This window comes from Sinohyriopsis cumingii, chromosome 9 (genome assembly GCF_028554795.1).
Source record: "Sinohyriopsis cumingii isolate HCF-2022 chromosome 9, ASM2855479v2, whole genome shotgun sequence".
Taxonomy (NCBI): Eukaryota; Metazoa; Mollusca; class Bivalvia; order Unionida; family Unionidae; genus Sinohyriopsis; species Sinohyriopsis cumingii.
In genome coordinates this window covers 82,873,865-82,893,454 of record NC_142969.1, presented here as the reverse complement: position 1 = coordinate 82,893,454, position 19,590 = coordinate 82,873,865, and the positions used below count along the sequence as shown (strand labels likewise).

Sequence of the window (19,590 nt, the reverse complement as noted above, 5' to 3'; positions counted from 1 at the left end):
GACTAAACACACACCAAAAAAAATCATCAACAGTTGGTTTCAATCCCAGAATGATCACTTGGAATGATGAATAGTTTTTCTGATAAGTAAAATACCGTCTCCATTCCTACCAAAGAAACTAACATAAATAAATCCCTGACACTGCAATGTATCACATATATGCAACTTACCACCATTAAAGCAATCAAAGGAAGAATGCACAAACATGTATGTGCAAAACAACTGATTCCAAAAAAATGTCAACTACTAAACTGTAATAAATGCATAAGAGACGGTACTAAGGAATAAAGGCAAACCTGCCAACCCTAATAGGCCCTATTCATTAAGTTAGTAGGGTGGTCTAATTTTTTTTCTATTAAACTGCACCAATTTTCAGGTTGTTTTTCTTTTTGCTTTGTTTACTCTGTGATGTCAGTGTTAGGTATTCACCATGTGCACCATGTAAGTTTGGATTGCAGTACTTGTTTTGTATGACTTTATTATGGCTTGCTTTCAAGTACAGTTATTGTGTCTTATTCTTTTTAATTTGCCTATTTTAGAGGCATTTTAGCTTGTATCATGATTCTGTAATACTCCTTGAGAATCTAGGTTTTGTCCTTGGATTGTCCTTGATTTTTTTCATGTAGACCAGTATGAAACCTGTATTAAATTCAGTCAAGTTGGTCATTAAACCAGACTAACTTTACTTGATTTTTTTCGTGTAGACCAGTATGAAACCTGTATTAAATTCAGTCAAGTTGGTCATTAAACCAGACTAACTTTACTTGATTTTTTTCATGTAGACCAGTATGAAACCTGTATTAAATTCAGTCAAGTTGGTCATTAAACCAGACTAACTTTACTTGATTTTTTTCATGTAGACCAGTATGAAACCTGTATTAAATTCAGTCAAGTTGGTCATTAAACCAGACTAACTTTACTTGATAACCTCAGACATTTTAAACTGTACATATATTATGTGTAGCCTGGTTCCTGGCCCCCATATACCTACCATCCATAATTATAAGTATGACAGGGGACCAGTCTGGTATTTTGCAATGCTAATTTTTTTTAAAATGACATTCGCCAATGAATGGGAAAACATTATTATGAAGTAGACCTGTCTCATACTTACGTTTAATCCTATGGCTTAGAATCTGCTCCAAGATTGCCAAGAAATTTGTGAGTTCCTCACTTTCATCATCTACTGCAGTCAAAACAGCCTTATCAATCAATGTCTTGATGGCAAACCTGAGAAAAATCAAAATTTATGAAAGCAAGGACCCTCTGCATAATATTCTGCTACCAAATAATAAGCCATCAATAACAGTGTTTTAACATTTTAATTAATAGCTACCAAATAATAAGCCACCAATAACAGTGTTTTAACATCATAATTTATAGCTACCAAATAATAAGCCATCAATAACAACAGCATTTTAACATTCTAATTCACATTTATAAAATAATAAGCCATCAATAACAGTGTTTTAACATTCTAATTCAGTTATAAAATAACAAGCCATCAATAACAAGAGTGCTTTAACATCATAATTCACAGTTATAAAATAATAAGCCATCAATAATGAACAGTGTTTTAACATTGTAATTCATAGCTACTACTTAATGAGCCATCAATAAGTGTTTTAACATTCTAATTCAGTTATAAAAAAATAAGCCACCAATAACAACAGCATTTTAGCATTCTAATTCAGTTATAAAATAATAAGCCACCAATAACAACAGCATTTTAGCATTCTAATTCAGTTATAAAATAATAAGCCACCAATAACAACAGCATTTTAGCATTCTAATTCAGTTATAAAATAATAAGCCACCAATAACAACAGCATTTTAGCATTCTAATTCAGTTATAAAATAATAAGCCACCAATAACAACAGCATTTTAGCATTCAAATTCAGTTATAAAATAATAAGCCACCAATAACAACAGCATTTTAGCATTCAAATTCAGTTATAAAATAATAAGCCACCAATAACAACAGCATTTTAGCATTCTAATTCAGTTATAAAATAATAAGCCACCAATAACAACAGCATTTTAGCATTCAAATTCAGTTATAAAATAATAAGCCACCAATAACAACAGCATTTTAGCATTCAAATTCAGTTATAAAATAATAAGCCACCAATAACAACAGCATTTTAGCATTCTAATTCAGTTATAAAATAATAAGCCACCAATAACAACAGCATTTTAGCATTCAAATTCAGTTATAAAATAATAAGCCACCAATAACAACAGCATTTTAGCATTCTAATTCAGTTATAAAATAATAAGCCACCAATAACAACAGCATTTTAGCATTCTAATTCAGTTATAAAATAATAAGCCACCAATAACAACAGCATTTTAGCATTCTAATTCAGTTATAAAATAATAAGCCACCAATAACAACAGCATTTTAGCATTCAAATTCAGTTATAAAATAATTAGCCACCAATAACAACAGCATTTTAGCATTCAAAATTCAGTTATAAAATAATAAGCCACCAATAACAACAGCATTTTAGCATTCAAATTCAGTTATAAAATAATAAGCCACCAATAACAACAGCATTTTAGCATTCTAATTCAGTTATAAAATAATAAGCCACCAATAACAACAGCATTTTAGCATTCAAATTCAGTTATAAAATAATAAGCCACCAATAACAACAGCATTTTAGCATTCAAATTCAGTTATAAAATAATAAGCCACCAATAACAACAGCATTTTAGCATTCAAATTCAGTTATAAAATAATAAGCCACCAATAACAACAGCATTTTAGCATTCAAATTCAGTTATAAAATAATAAGCCACCAATAACAACAGCATTTTAGCATTCAAATTCAGTTATAAAATAATAAGCCACCAATAACAACAGCATTTTAGCATTCAAATTCAGTTATAAAATAATAAGCCACCAATAACAACAGCATTTTAGCATTCAAATTCAGTTATAAAATAATAAGCCACCAATAACAACAGCATTTTAGCATTCAAATTCAGTTATAAAATAATAAGCCACCAATAACAACAGCATTTTAGCATTCAAATTCAGTTATAAAATAATAAGCCACCAATAACAACAGCATTTTAGCATTCAAATTCAGTTATAAAATAATAAGCCACCAATAACAACAGCATTTTAGCATTCAAATTCAGTTATAAAATAATAAGCCACCAATAACAACAGCATTTTAGCATTCAAATTCAGTTATAAAATAATAAGCCACCAATAACAACAGCATTTTAGCATTCAAATTCAGTTATAAAATAATAAGCCACCAATAACAACAGCATTTTAGCATTCAAATTCAGTTATAAAATAATAAGCCACCAATAACAACAGCATTTTAGCATTCAAATTCAGTTATAAAATAATAAGCCACCAATAACAACAGCATTTTAGCATTCAAATTCAGTTATAAAATAATAAGCCACCAATAACAACAGCATTTTAGCATTCAAATTCAGTTATAAAATAATAAGCCACCAATAACAACAGCATTTTAGCATTCAAATTTCAGTTATAAAATAATAAGCCACCAATAACAACAGCATTTTAGCATTCAAATTTCAGTTATAAAATAATAAGCCACCAATAACAACAGCATTTTAGCATTCAAATTCAGTTATAAAATAATAAGCCACCAATAACAACAGCATTTTAGCATCCAAATTCAGTTATAAAATAATAAGCCACCAATAACAACAGCATTTTAGCATCCAAATTCAGTTATAAAATAATAAGCCACCAATAACAACAGCATTTTAGCATTCAAATTCAGTTATAAAATAATAAGCCACCAATAACAACAGCATTTTAGCATCCAAATTCAGTTATAAAATAATAAGCCACCAATAACAACAGCATTTTAGCATTCAAATTCAGTTATAAAATAATAAGCCACCAATAACAACAGCATTTTAGCATTCAAATTTCAGTTATAAAATAATAAGCCACCAATAACAACAGCATTTTAGCATTCAAATTCAGTTATAAAATAATAAGCCACCAATAACAACAGCATTTTAGCATCCAAATTCAGTTATAAAATAATAAGCCACCAATAACAACAGCATTTTAGCATCCAAATTCAGTTATAAAATAATAAGCCACCAATAACAACAGCATTTTAGCATTCAAATTCAGTTATAAAATAATAAGCCACCAATAACAACAGCATTTTAGCATTCAAATTCAGTTATAAAATAATAAGCCACCAATAACAACAGCATTTTAGCATTCAAATTCAGTTATAAAATAATAAGCCACCAACAACAGCATTTTAGCATCCAAATTCAGTTATAAAATAATAAGCCACCAATAACAACAGCATTTTAGCATTCAAATTCAGTTATAAAATAATAAGCCACCAATAACAACAGCATTTTAGCATCCAAATTCAGTTATAAAATAATAAGCCACCAATAACAACAGCATTTTAGCATTCAAATTCAGTTATAAAATAATAAGCCACCAATAACAACAGCATTTTTGCATTCAAATTCAGTTATAAAATAATAAGCCACCAATAACAACAGCATTTTAGCATTCAAATTCAGTTATAAAATAATAAGCCACCAATAACAACAGCATTTTAGCATTCAAATTCAGTTATAAAATAATAAGCCACCAATAACAACAGCATTTTAGCATTCAAATTCAGTTATAAAATAATAAGCCACCAATAATGAACAGTGTTTTAAAATTGTAATTCATAGCTACTATTTAATAAGCCATCAATAACAGTGTTTTAACATCATAATATTCTGCTAAAAAATAATAAGCCATCAATAACACTGTTTTAACATCATAACTCAAAGCTAATGAGCCATCAATGACAGTGTTTTAACATTGTAATTCACACCTATAAAATAATAAGCCATCAATAATTAACAGTGTTTTAACATTGTAATTCACACGTATAAAATAATAAGCCATCAATAATGAACAGTGTTTTAACATTGTAATTCATAGCTACTACTTAATGAGCCATCAATAACAGTGTTTTAACATTGCAAGTCTGAGCTACAACATACTGAGCCAACAATAATGAACAGTTTAAATATTCAAACATTAACAACGAATAGTGTTTCAACATTGTAATTCATAGCTACAACATGAGCCACCATTAATGAACAGTGTTTTAACATTGTAATTCATTGTTACAACATAACAATCAATAATAAATTGTGTTTTGGCACAGTAATTCATATTAAAACATAACAAGCCATAATAAATAATGGCATATTAACATACAGCTTCAAATATAAATATTTTAGTCTGTACATTCTTATTCATAAGACAAGCTTAGAAAACATGTGAATTATCTGTAAAGTCAGCTGGAACTTTGCAGATAACAGTGATGTTTCCTTCTACTGCCAGAAAAATCAAAATGTTTTGATTGTGAGGAGATTAAAATGGAGTTTATCTGCCTACCACCCACTTCTATTTCTGCATTCTCTAAAAAATCTTTTACTTCCCCTTTGTTGCTCTCCAAACAGGAAATAAATAGTAGCTCTTCCTGTAGTGACCCTAGGAAGCACAAGACTTCTTCATAACGACTAAATAATGATTCTATATATACTAAATATGATGTCCTGTCTTTCTCAGTGTTATAAGCACGAGTTTCAACTTTTGCTTGCACGAAAGATTTGAATGGATTACGATAACAGACAATACTATGCTTGCTATGTCTTGGTTTTTCCTTTTTAAAAATCAAAATTTCTCTGGAACAAACAAAACAAACAAGGAACAACATATGGAAAGCATGAAGTGCCATGATAAATTAAGTTTAATAATACAAAAACCATGCAAATTTTCACAACTTATATCATGTTGTCAAAACAAAATGTTTTAATATTATTTAGCCAGTTGTTTTTTTAAAAGCCAATGTATTTCATAAATTGGAGAAATAATGCTTGTTCACATTAAGTCTGTAATTAGTCCACCAGAGTCAGAGGCCCAAATGAGGACTGGAGTACCATGCTATGTAGTGCCTGATAACTTCATGACATACATAAATCAAGAGGATATGCAGTACTCTCAAAAATCAGTACTCCCAAAAATCAAGAGGATATGCAGTACTCAAAATCCAGTACTCCCATAAATAAAGAGGATATGCAGTACTCTCAAAATTCAATACTCCCATATATCAAGAGTATACGCAGTACTCTCAAAATTCAATACTCCCATAAATCAAGAGTATACGCAGTACTCTCAAAATTCAATACTCCCATAAATCAAGAGGATACGCAGTACTCTTAAAATTCAGTACTCCCATAAATCAAGGGGATATGCAGTACTCTCAAAATTCAGTAGGCCTACTCCCATAAATCAAGAGGATACGCAGTACTCTCAAAATAATGTACTCCCATAAATGCAGTCAGGGATCGTCCTGGGCTTCGCCAATATCGCAAACTGCGAAATAAAATCCTTACTGGCGACACAATATACCATCTGGCGAATTTTTGGGCGAGAGCCTTTTTGGTAGTTTAATTTGTAGTACATAGTCATGGATTCGGAGTGAAGAAATTCAAAGGGACAACGAAAGGAAGCCAGAATCTTGGCTAAACAATACACTGGAATGTGTTACATAAACAAATCCCTTGTTCGTATTGACAAACCCATCTTTACAGTGCAGTTACATCATAATCCGCTTATGTTCATATACTCAATCATGCTACCGGACTATACCTACAATCGACCGACCTCTGAAGACGCGAACAGAAACAGCTACAATTAATTGAACAGCTAATCCTTGTGTTGTGTTTTTTTTTTTCTTTTTTTTAAAATATACCAATAAAATAGTTTTGCAGAAACTTCAGAGAAAACTGATTACCTTTGAAGTACCGATTGCTGTGTATAAATACAAAGTAAATGGGGACAAATCTCAATCACAATTATAATACTGTTGACAGTGCAACATTATCATGGGTATTTCAAGTTAGACGTTGCATGTTCGTCGTCTCATCCTAAGAATAAGTTTTAACAAAATTAACAGCATTTGGATTTAGTGCAAATTCATCTGACAACAGTCACTAAACCTGATACTAAACCTGGCAGCCCAACATCATCTACATGTAGTGATGTTTTGAGGTTGGGGGTTTTTTTTGTGTTTTTTTAGTGCAACACCACATCATGATGAACGGGTCAAGCGTTTCCCGAAAAATCCTCGACAGCTGGAAACTTGGGCGTCCATGGCTGAGATATGATACAAAGTTAAAGCAAACGTTCTGTGATATATGTATCAAGGTACAAGTCGTCAGTTCATTTACAACTGGCTGTCATATTTTGAAGGAGTGTCACCAAACATGAATCCAGGCGGGGTAAGTAATACATGCTAATTTTGCTCATTGATCTTTTCCTTCTGCCATCAATCCGGTGTTACGATTTCAGGGAATTAAATTACGCAACAGGAAATAACAAAACAAACAAGTATTGCATAATTAAAAATAATTTATTTCTCAAAATACAGGAGTGGAATAATTAAATTAACTTACAGCATGTGAATGAATTCCTAGTTCCTAAAAGTCATATCAGTTCAAATATTTGCAAAAATCCGAATATGTTCCAACTAACGAAAAAATGTCCCTTCTGTGTTGAAGTTTCAAATGTACATAAAGAATTAATTAATTTCCAAAGAATTCAAATAATCGTTGAAAAATTTAGTTAATACCGTACAGTACAGTTAATCTAGCGTGTCATGCAAAAAATAAATCTTTTCAAAAGCCAAGTCGGGAGATTGAATCCCAAAACAGGCAGATTGGGACCTACCAGCGGGAAGTTTTTGCGGCATATTTAAGAATCATTTTCATAAAATATTCTCCGATCTTTCCAATACACTTGAAATTTTCAAAAAGGACACACTATTTCTCCCTTTGGAGTGTCTTATTCCCCCTCACCCCCAAACGTGCCCCCATTCATATTCTATACAGTAGCTGAAGGTTAGACTTAAGCCTCTTCGACATACTTTTAAAAAAACGCCTGTTTTTCGGTGAGTGAAAGCACATGCAATTGATTGACAAATAAACCATGCCTTTTTTTATATCTAAAAATCCCTAAAATGGGAAATTTATGCTTATATATACGGTACAGTAATGACGTGTTGACTCGTCCAGAAAAATTCTACAGCATTCAGCGATCCTTCTTGGGATTTATGAAGCATTTCACTACAAGTAAAGAAGTATAAAGCGCGGCAGAAATAAATTTCAGAAACTTCTGATTGACGGAGATGTACTTTGTGAAGCTAGCCATAAATGGGGGGGGGGGAAGCATTTAATTACTGAATACATGAAATCGACAGTCGCATTATATGTCACTTGTCTAACATTGCAAAGTACGATCACAAGTTTTTTATAATTGACATGTCATTAACTAAAGTTCCTTACAAAACTATTACTTGGAAAATAACATACACAATATAGATTTGCTTAATATCCGCTGTCTATTGAAAAACTAAGTGAGATACTGTAGATGTCAGAAAAGTAGATATTTTATATTTGATAATGCATTTTTTTCAGGTGACTAACAGGGATGCAAAGACCATGGAAGTAGCGAAGATCGCTGCCAATAGTAAAAGTGTGTGTGTGTGTGTATGTATGATTTGGATTTTTAACGTAGCTTTAACAATTTTTCAGTCATAGCGCTACGATGTTTGCAGTGTGACAGTTTATAGTGATCTCTAGCCCTGGGGCATCATGCCGCAGGCATGTAGCATGATGTCCCACCCATTCACATTATCCTGACACCAGGCCGACCAGTCCTAACACTAACCTCTTAATGATAAGCGCCAAGCGAGGGAGGTGTTAGTATCATTTTTGTAAGTCTTTGGACTGACTCGGTTGGGTTTTGAGCCCACAACCTCCCGCATCCGAGGTGGACGCTCTAACCACCAGGCCACCGGAGAGGTAAAATAGTAAAAGTAACAATGCCATTATCAGTGCCATGAGGAACACTTTCTTTGCGGCTTACTACAACCTGGCCAAAACAATGGTTCCAAAGCTGCACCAGTTGTGCATCACACAGGTATTGAGTATGTTATATTACAGCTTGTTAACTGTAATATTCTATGGATTTAAATGACAGTAACATGGGGGAAAATATGTGTACAACCTTAAAATATTTATTGTGATGTTACATCTGTAGTACACTGTGATTGCTGCATTAATGCCAACTTCTTGCTATATATATATATATATATATATATATATATATATATATATATATATATATATATATATATATATATATATATATATATATATATGTAATAAACGTAATCAGAACATGTATAATTATAAATGTAATATTTATGGCATTAAAAATTGATGATTATTTCCATTTCAGGGCACAGCCGAACTCTCAGACCTTAAAGAAGATATGCACACATCGTATGCATTCAACACGTGGGCAGCCCTAAAATCGCGACGGATCATCATGTGACATTCTATAACATTTAATAGTGCAAAACAGTCATATAATGGTTTATTTTGTAATATTATAGCTGTATTGCTTGTTGTTAGAAAAAGTAATGACTATCCTACCCTTTGCAGTTTTCATTGCCTATTACATTAATTTTCATTACCTATTACATTAATTTTCATTGCATATTACATTAATTGCCTATTACATTAATTTTCATTGCCTATTACATTAATAGACATTTCATTGCCTATTAATAGACTTGGAAAAATATTCACTACTTGTTCTGGCGCAATTTTTTTAAAAATTGGCGACAAAATGTTGAGGTTAGCGATTTTTTGAACGACAACTTTTTAAAAGCCAGGAACATTCCTGTGCAGTACTCCCAAAATTGCAACCATTCCAGTGGCCTAATTCATAAAAGTATCCACCTCAGATGCAGGAGGTTGCAAGTTCAAACCTGGCCGGGTCATATCAAAGACTTATAAGAATGGTACTAACAGATACCTCACTTGGCGCTCAACATTAAGAGGTTATTATTACAACTGGTTGGCCTGGTATCAGAATAATGTGACTGGGTGGGACATGATGCTACATGTCTGAAGCATGATGCCCCAGTGCTAGACATCACTATAAACTGCCACAATGCAGACATCATAGCGATATGACTGAAAAATTGTTAAAGCTATGCAAAAAATCCAAATCGCACACGTACAAACATTGCGTATCAGTAATGTTTGAGTTGCCTCTCAGTATCCACTGAAAGCAATTTACACTAAAGCTTCAAAGCTAGGAATTACAACTATGCATAAATTTGTACTGGGTAGTTCCTCGAAACAACGTTTCTAAATGTGGTTGATGCTAATAAACAATCATCACATACATGTATATACACCCACCCACCTACTGGACCCTGATGCTTCTCAAACTATTGTCCACTCTTCATGAATAGCAGGATTCTATTTATACTGTCCATTTACTCTTTTGTACACTATGTCAATAGTGCCAAGTGTGTCGTGGGCCCTGGGTGGCCAATTGGTCTAATGCTGGGTAGCCAAGTGGTCTAAGGCTGGGTGGCCAATTGGTCTAAGGCTGGGTGGCCAAGTGGTCTAAGGCTGGGTGGCTAATTGGTCTAAGGCTGGGTGGCCAAGTGGTCTAAGGCTGGGTGGCCAAGTGGTCTAAGGCTGGGTGGCTAATTGGTCTAAGGCTGGGTGGCCAAGTGGTCTAAGGCTGGGTGGCCAAGTGGTCTAAGGCTTGGTGGCCAATTGGTCTAAGGCTGGGTGGCCAACTGGTCTAAGGTGGTTGCCTTTACAGATCAAGACCTTTTGCCTTTACATTCGCATCTCACCTCTTTTCACGTGGGTTTGAGTTGGGCTCAACCAACATATGTCTGAGACAGCTTGGCAGTGGATTTTTCCAGGGCCTTCCTAGGTTCTTCCTCGACCAAATGTACTATATATAACCTATCATGTTCTGAAATATGGCATTAGAACCAAATAATCAAAGCAAACCAGGCATGTGTCTCTACTGAAACATATGAATGCACCACCCGTCGCATGCACTGACAAGGAACAATCAATCCTATGTTTGGATTGGAAATGAGCATGATAAAGTCAACAGTTAAAGGGTCATTTCCACACCTATTTATACTCCACAGATGTCTATCAGTAGTTTCCCCAAATTCTAATCCATATGTTAACAATCAGTCCATAATTTGCCACACCATCACTGACAGCTGCTTTTAACAATTAGTCCATAATTTTCCACATCAACACTGACAGCTGCTTTTAAAAATTAGTCCATAATTTGCCACACCAACACTGACAGCTGCTTTTAACAATTAGTCCATAATTTTCCATACCAATACTGCTTTTAACAATTAGTCCATAATTTTCCAGATCAACACTGACAGCTGCTTTTAACAATTAGTCCATAATTTTTCACACCAATACTGCTTTAACAATTAGTCCATAATTTTCCACATCAACACTGACAGCTGCTTTTAACAATTAGTCCATAATTTGCAAAATATAAGTGAGTCCTTCACAAAATCAAAGTCTCAGAATGTATGCAACTTAGTCCATATCTTAGAAACTTATGCAACTTAGTCCATATCTCAGAAACTTATGCTAAACTTTTGAAACTATATATTCAATACATTAATATGATGTATGCATGTGATGAAAAGTTTGGAGTACGTTAATCTTGCTCAATTGTTCGTTTTTACTAATATATTTTCATATAATCCAGGCATATTCGTTGTATGGTTATAATCAAGCTTGACAGAGAGGCTACGGTTAACTTCATTTTGTTTCCCATAAAGTGGCATTTTGTTTCCTATAAAGTGGCATTTTGTTTCCTATAAAGTGGCACTCTAACAAAGATTCTAGAGTTGAGCCATAAAAGTCATGTCATATTTAAAATTCGTCAAGAAATTACCATTTGAAGTTCAATTTTTTTTCTCGCAAAATTGATATTCATATGCTAATATTCTTCTAAAAACAAAACTGAGCACAGACATACAATATTTTCTTCCTGATACTACTTTTGCGGAAGTAGACCAAAAACAATTAACCGTGTTATGCAAAAACTGATTTAAAAAATAGAGGACCTAGACATGCGGGAGAAGGGGGGGGGGCTACAAATGGAAATCGGGATTATGAAAACTCACTATGAAACTTTTTAAAAATCTCAGAAGTTTACGAGCAACAGGCAGGAGGATCAAACAAAAGAACCAGCAAGGATGATCAAAAAGCCTGAAACGTAATGACCAAAAAAAAAACCACATATATACTAACACTTGAAAACCAGTCACAATATAACGTCATTTATACACAGGTCGGAAATATGAGAGATAATTTATTTCCGAGTATAATCGAAACTGAAAAGGAGGATTCCAACAGCAAGGAAGTGCCGATGGATTTTATAAGACAAGAGCTGCAAACTGACCCCAAATTACTGAATTTGAACGAGTAACAAGCGGGTGGGGGCTACCAAGGATATATTACCAGGGCCCAAGCCAGTAAGTGGGCCCGGGCCGAACAACACTTTTTAATTTTATAAAAGAAAATCTTGTTTGAACAAGAACTAGGAGAAGCTCGGGTGTTTCTTACCCCAGGGCCCGTGATTGCTCTCTACTAATTAGGGTCTATGCATCGGACATGAGAAAATATGATATAACCAGTCTGATTAAAATCAAATCTCCGCTGTTGACATGTATGACATGAGAGATTTGATTTTAATCAGAAACGTATATACCCTATGAAGGAATGGTCCCAAGCTGCTAAATTCTAACAAAGATCGCGCAAAATTACGATTAATAAGACAAACAGCAGCTGCGTTCATCAAGGGGAAATCATATGGCATAATGAACAGTTTCCAAATGATGCTGCAGAGCGATGAAAACTGTTTTTGCCAGTGTTTAGGAATGCAAAGAAATAAAAAAATAAAACTGAGTAAATCGTATCGTGGATATACTTCACATCATTGGCAAACTAACGAACGAACAGCAGGAAGCAGTACATGTGAACGGACACCATATTTTTCCATGCCGAACATTTCCTAGCCAACAGCTGATGTCAATACCTACGTTGTTTGTACTTAAGATTAATATCCCGCATGAGGCCCCTTCTGGATCATCAAAAATGTACAGGAGAAGTGACAGTACAGTTCACCCACAAAAGGTCAGGATAACCTGAATACGGACAATGGCTATTACATATTAAAGACCCATAATTTAACTCTATAAACGCATTAACGGGGTCCTGAGAGTAGATGTCAAATAAATACGAACCCGTGCAAAATGATCTTGTACAACCTTGATATATCAAAGTGTGTGTGTGTGTGTGTGTCAGAGAAATAGAGCAAACGGCAAATATGTATACATATATATCAAATGAAACAATATATTACTTATAAGAACATTTAAGATTAATTTTTGTAGGAATATATAATCATCAAATAACTAAAATTAATTCGACTGAACAAAGGCCGGTCCTCACAAAGAAAACAAGGAAACACCACTATATAATATACATGTAGCATAAGCTGTATGTGAGGAAGATCGATGGCCACTATCACTGAGAAATAGGGACTGTGTCATGCAAACCAGCCAGGATCGGTATGTCGATGTGGGTGGAGGAGTACATGTCATATAACAACTTATCATTTATTGGCATAAGGAAGAAAACATGATCCCGGGAATACGACCCATCAAAAAAAAAAAAGGAAAAGATTAACAATATAGAGAAACCTTTGCAACAAAAAGCTACGTAAATAATGTTTTACTTCAATATTCTTTTTGATCCCTTTACTGAAAAAGAATACAGTGGGGTACATGAAAACAAAACAGCCATTAAATGTTTTGGAAAAGCAATGTAGGGACACATCCGACGCAAAACAGCTTGTCATAGTAAAAGGTCAAAAGGCGTGCTCGCAAATAAAATTGCTTTTGTAAATGTTTGTGGTTTGAAACAAAAACTCGTATTACCTGTATTTTATGAATTTATTCATTCTTATGATGATATTGTTGAAGCAAAGCTTAAGGACAAAGATGAAATTTGTGTCAGAGGTTATTAGATAATTACAACCAAAACAAACAGACGTTGATGTGCCCAACATTCCGGGTCTCTCTCTCTCTCTCTCTCTCTCTCTCTGGATGTCGAAGAATCGGAATCAGAATATAATTTTTGGATCAAAGTTAGAAATATAGAAATAACTGTTAGTGATTTGTCATTGTTGGATCATTATACATGATATAGTCAAGACGCAATTACGGAAACAGAAAATGAAATAACTAGTTATATTTTTCTACTTGGTGACTTTAATGCCAGAGCTGCTGATGTATCTGATATTTGCAATAACTTTCTTAATGGAAAATAATATCAAATATTAAGTCTCGATAATGATACAATGAATTTCAATGAGGGGACCGAGCGTTCAGACAAATATGGTATACCCCGACGTCCAGACAAGATATACCCCGACGTCCAGACAAATATGGTATACCCCAACGTCCTGACAAATATGGTATACCCCGACGTCCTGACGAATATGGTATACCAAGACGTCCTGAGAAATATGGTATACCCCAACGTCCTGACAAATATGGTATACCCCGACGTCCTGACGAATATGGTATACCAAGACGTCCTGAGAAATATGGTATACCCCTACGTCCTGAGAAATATGGTATACCCCGACGTCCTGACAAATATGGCATACCGCAGGTACAAAACTCACAACACATACATAGAAATAGTCACAGTATGCATTTATTTACTTTTGTAGAAACAAAACAAAAACTATAAAATGTACTTAACGCAAGGGTGGATGCGTACAGAGAAAATGGAAAATGTGGTGATAAAAGCCAAACTGGTTACCTAATAACGACTTCCAACTGTTGCAAAATTTTCAAGTGCCGGATTTTAATCCTTTGTTTTCAGACATTCAATGTGCTTTAACATACAAACGTAGAAGTAACAGCATGCATGTACACGATTATAATCCTTTGTTTTCAGACATTCACTGTGCTTTAACATACAAATTTAGAATAGCATGCATGATTTTAATCATTTGCTTTCAGATATTCACTGTGCTTTAACATACAAACTTAGAATAGCATGCATGATTTTAATCATTTGCTTTTAGATATTCGCTGTGCTTTAACATACAAATTTAGAATAGCATGCATGATTTTAATCATTTGCTTTCAGACATTCACTGTGCTTTAACATACAAATTTATAATAGCATGCATGATTTTAATCATTTGCTTCCAGATATTCAACGTGCTTTAACATCACAAATTAAAAGTACATGCACTGGATTATTCTATGACAGAAAAACAGAACTAGAAAAAGATTATGGGCTTCGAGAAGAAAAAATGAGTAAATGGCGAAATTAAATGTTCAAAAATCTGAATAATATCGACTCAGAATCGCAGGAACTTGTCAAGAAAGATATAATAACACTAGACGATGTAAACACCAACCACATGAGCAATATTTGTATTAGTTCTGCTAAACTGACATTTCGCCATTAAGGAGAAAAAAATTGAATGTTCTGCAAATGCAAGCAAAAAAGAAAAGCGGACTCTAAGCCATGGTTTGGTAATGAAACCTTGAAAATAATATTATTTGTATTTGTTCACGAAATTAGAAAAACTGCAATGTTAATTTGTCAACAGATATTAGACAGTACACGCAAACTCTTGTGTTTCATTACCCTCGTTTAACAAAAAATAACCACCAAATACAACATTGCAAGGAAAATATGCACTTTACAATCCAAAGATCCAAAAAGAGACATGAATAAGATATGATAAATAATGGCAACAACATACGACCTGTTGATAAATAATGGCAACAACATACGACCTGTTGATAAATAATGGCAACAACATACGACCTGTTGATAAATAATGGCAACAAGACACGATCTGTTAGAAGTATCATATTATTTGGATTAGGGCACTCACTGATCGTGACGACCGACTAATCCCAGAAATGATGTCGGTAACTCTTGTCTGAATGACCCAATTACAGCTGAATAAATAGTACAAGTTTTAAACAGTCTGAACAATAATCAAGCATGTTCAATATATATATATATATATATATATATATATATATATATATATATATATATATATATATATATATATAATCGATTAAAGGCGCTATTGTGCCAATCAATTAAAGAGTTTACAAAACATATATATCTAATTACAGACCCATTAAAGTACTTAGCTGTTTTGATGAGGTTTTATCGCTTTATTAACTTTAAGACATTCTAAATTCCTTAATGACAGTAAAATACTTTCTAAGAGTCAACCTTGATTCAGGAATGACTATTCCACAATACGGTTCTTTAGTACAGCCTTACTGAACTTATTTGCCATTGCAAAAATAAAATTTTGCTCTTTTGTTGATTTTAAAAAGTTCCTTTGACAACGTATGGAAAGTTCAATTACAGCATAAGCAGTATTCAGCAGACACAAGGAAATGGTGTTTTTATGTTATATTAAGTATTTATAATGATATCAGATTATACGTCTATGTAAAATTCAGTCTTTCCCTTTACCCTCATTTGTGCATCAGAAATACGCAGATTCTTTAATTTGACCCCCAGTTTTCTTTTTACTCAATCTGACCCCAGGTTCTGATACCAAGAGTATTTCTGGCTCTTAATCTGTCACCCCTAGGGGATAAAATGGTAAATATTTTTTTTGGGGGGTCTAGTGAAAAAATATGTAAGACGACAGGAAAATTTATATCCTTATTCCTCAATAGTCTCTAATCTATTTTTACTAGTAAATGGATGTAGAGGTTGTGCTCTTTCGTGCGAACCTTCACTGTACTGACTTTGTAAACATGTTGAATGTTATGTTGTTTTTATACGCTGATGACACCATACTTGTCGCAGATAAATCTGATGACACCATACTTGTCGCAGATAAATCTGATGACACCATACTTGTCGCAGATAAATCTGATGATACTCTACTAGTCGCAGATAAATCTGATGATAATACTTGTCGCAGATAAATCTCATGATACTCTACTAGTCGCAGATAAATCTGATGACACAATACTTGTCGCAGATAAATCTGATGACACTATACTTGTCGCAGATAAATCTGATGACACTCAACTAGTCGCAGATAAATCTGATGACACAATACTTGTCGCAGATAAATCTGATGACACTATACTTGTCGCAGACGAATCTGCTGGCATGCATATTCCCTTGATATGTTCGGTAGATAACGGCATATTTACAGTTAGAACAGAGACAACAAACAGGGCTCTCAACAGACTTACAGGATGAGGAATCCTGAACTCCTCACTCATGAAACTCAATGAGTTTCCAGCCTATTTTGGAGAGTCCCTGGCATGAACTCGGCAGTCCCTAACTTCCAAAAAAGGATAGAAAGAAAAACTAAAAGGTGCGTGCTCGTTATTTTAATAATACCAGGATTGCATTCTTAAGACATTTATAACATAGTACTAAAATGAAAATATGTATCAGCAAATAGAATGTTAAGTTTAAAATATACTAAAAGTCAAAAGGTAAAGAACAACAATAAAATCAAGTTTCTACCCTCCAACTGGTTTTTAAAACAAAAGGTATTAAGGATATTTTTTAAGAAATTGTACAAAACATAGTAATTTCATTCGTCATTTTATAACCAACAACCAAAAAAGGACAGCGAGCAGATCACTCGGTGGCGTGTGTGATTATAGTGCGTCTGTCTAGTATGCGGCAGATCGCGGGTTCGAACCCGGCAGCCATACCAAAGACTTATATAGTACTAACAGCTGCATCGCTTGGAGGTCAGCATTAATAGGTTAGTCAGGATAATGTGACTAGACGTGATTCCACATCTCTGCGGCATGATACGCCAGTGTTAAATATCCTTAGAACTGCCAGTGCAGAGACATCGTAGCGATATGACTGAATTATTTTTTAAAGCTACGTTACAAATCTAAATTGTGAGAGCGGGAGGTCAGTCTGTCTACTCGTTTATATCAAGAGTTTCCATGTGATTTGAAACGCCAATAAGTCGAAAGTGTTACGAGTCCCCAGGCAACAGGTTACTAACACATCGGTGAATGAATTGACCTAGTTCTGTGCACTTTTATATCGTGGATGTTTGTTATGTGAGTGTCTGTGAATTAGAAAGATCGGTTTTATGCGCTGTGTATTTAAAAAAAAATAAACTAACGTAAAGGAAACAAAGAAAGAATGATGAAAAAATATACAAAGCAGCATATGTGCCCCCCCCCCAAAAAAAAAAAAAGAATGTTAATTACTAAACAGTATTAAACGTCTTAAGAGTTGACCCTATAGGCGGAATATAACGTGGGCTCTGTAGAAAAGATGAATTAATCTTGGTGCATGTTAGCTACCTAAATACATGATGTCTGAGACTGTAGATCTGAACTGTTGTCAACATCAATTCACAAATGCTTTAATATATGATACTCGTATATCACCCGTCAGATGGAATTTTCTACTATTATTTAAACTGGTTTGTCATTTTCACTGTTAAGTCCGTTCCCCCCCCCCCCCAAAAAAAAAAAAAATAATAAATGGAAATGCATTTAGGATTTGTAGCAGTCTCATTTTCATTAGCCAGAGTACTTTTCTGCGCTATTTTAAAGTCTCCACTGACACTCTGACATAACATTTGTTCTTTTATAATTATTAGTATGACATATCGTTGGCAATATTGTTTAAATCATAAAAATAATAATAATGAGGACTTTGTATAGCGCCTAATCTTTAGAAGCTCTAACCGCTTTACAACATTAGACAACACCTATAAGATAAAATAACATATAACGATATGATTACAAAAACAAAGGGGCCCCGAGTGGCCGAGTGGTCTAAAGCGCTCTCTGTTACGGATCACTGCCATCTCACCTCTGTCTGTGTGGGTTCGATTCTCGGATTCAGCCAATGTGGGTATGTGAGAAAGCTTGCCAATAGCTTCTCGTGGGTCGGTGGTTCATTCCGGGGTTTTCCCGGGTTCTTCCTCCACCATTAATACTGGCCGCCATGTATAGCCTATCGTGTGCTGAAAAATGGCGTTAAACCCTACAACAACAACAAACACCATGAAATTAGAAAGCGTAAAAAACATGCTGAGAATATTTAAGGTATAAAACATGTCTTTAAGTTTGTTCTTGCAGTCGAAATAACTGAGTTTTGAGAGCACTCTTGAATGGTATCACTGTGTATTTAAGTTCAGTGGGCAATTCATTCCACGTTGATGGGCCCTGGTTTGCAAAAGAACGCTGTCCATTTGACTTTGTTTTCATAGTGGGAATAATGAGTATACTCGGGGAAAGCTTTGATTACGTTCATGATTTTATATTCACGTTGTCACCAATTCAATTTGCACACCGTTACAACACAATAGGGCAGCGTTTATTTGCCAATTAATAACACGTATATTACAAATCTACCCTTTAGCTATTCTGCCGATTGACAATTGCCGTAAAATCCAAACGGAGGAACATCCTAGGGAAATGAGGCGCATCACGGGGGAAAACAGTGCACCATTCGACCTGGAGACTATGGTCCCTTATAGAACAAGAGATTGTTCTCCGCCTTCTTAGGCTTTATACTTCACCAGAATAAAACGCTCCCCAATGGCCTGAAGTAAC

At 34.2% G+C, this 19,590-nt stretch overlaps 1 protein-coding gene across 1 annotated transcript in view; it reads right to left on the bottom strand.

Annotated features, from left to right (window-relative positions):
* The window catches only part of LOC149792135 (uncharacterized), a 76,918-nt gene that overhangs the window by 43,357 nt on the left and 13,971 nt on the right, over positions 1 to 19,590 (bottom strand). The window contains exon 2 of the mRNA XM_089969530.1: positions 1,115 to 1,230. Within this exon, the coding sequence (XP_089825656.1) occupies positions 1,115 to 1,230 (116 nt within the window). The remainder of the gene's footprint in view (positions 1 to 1,114; positions 1,231 to 19,590) is intronic.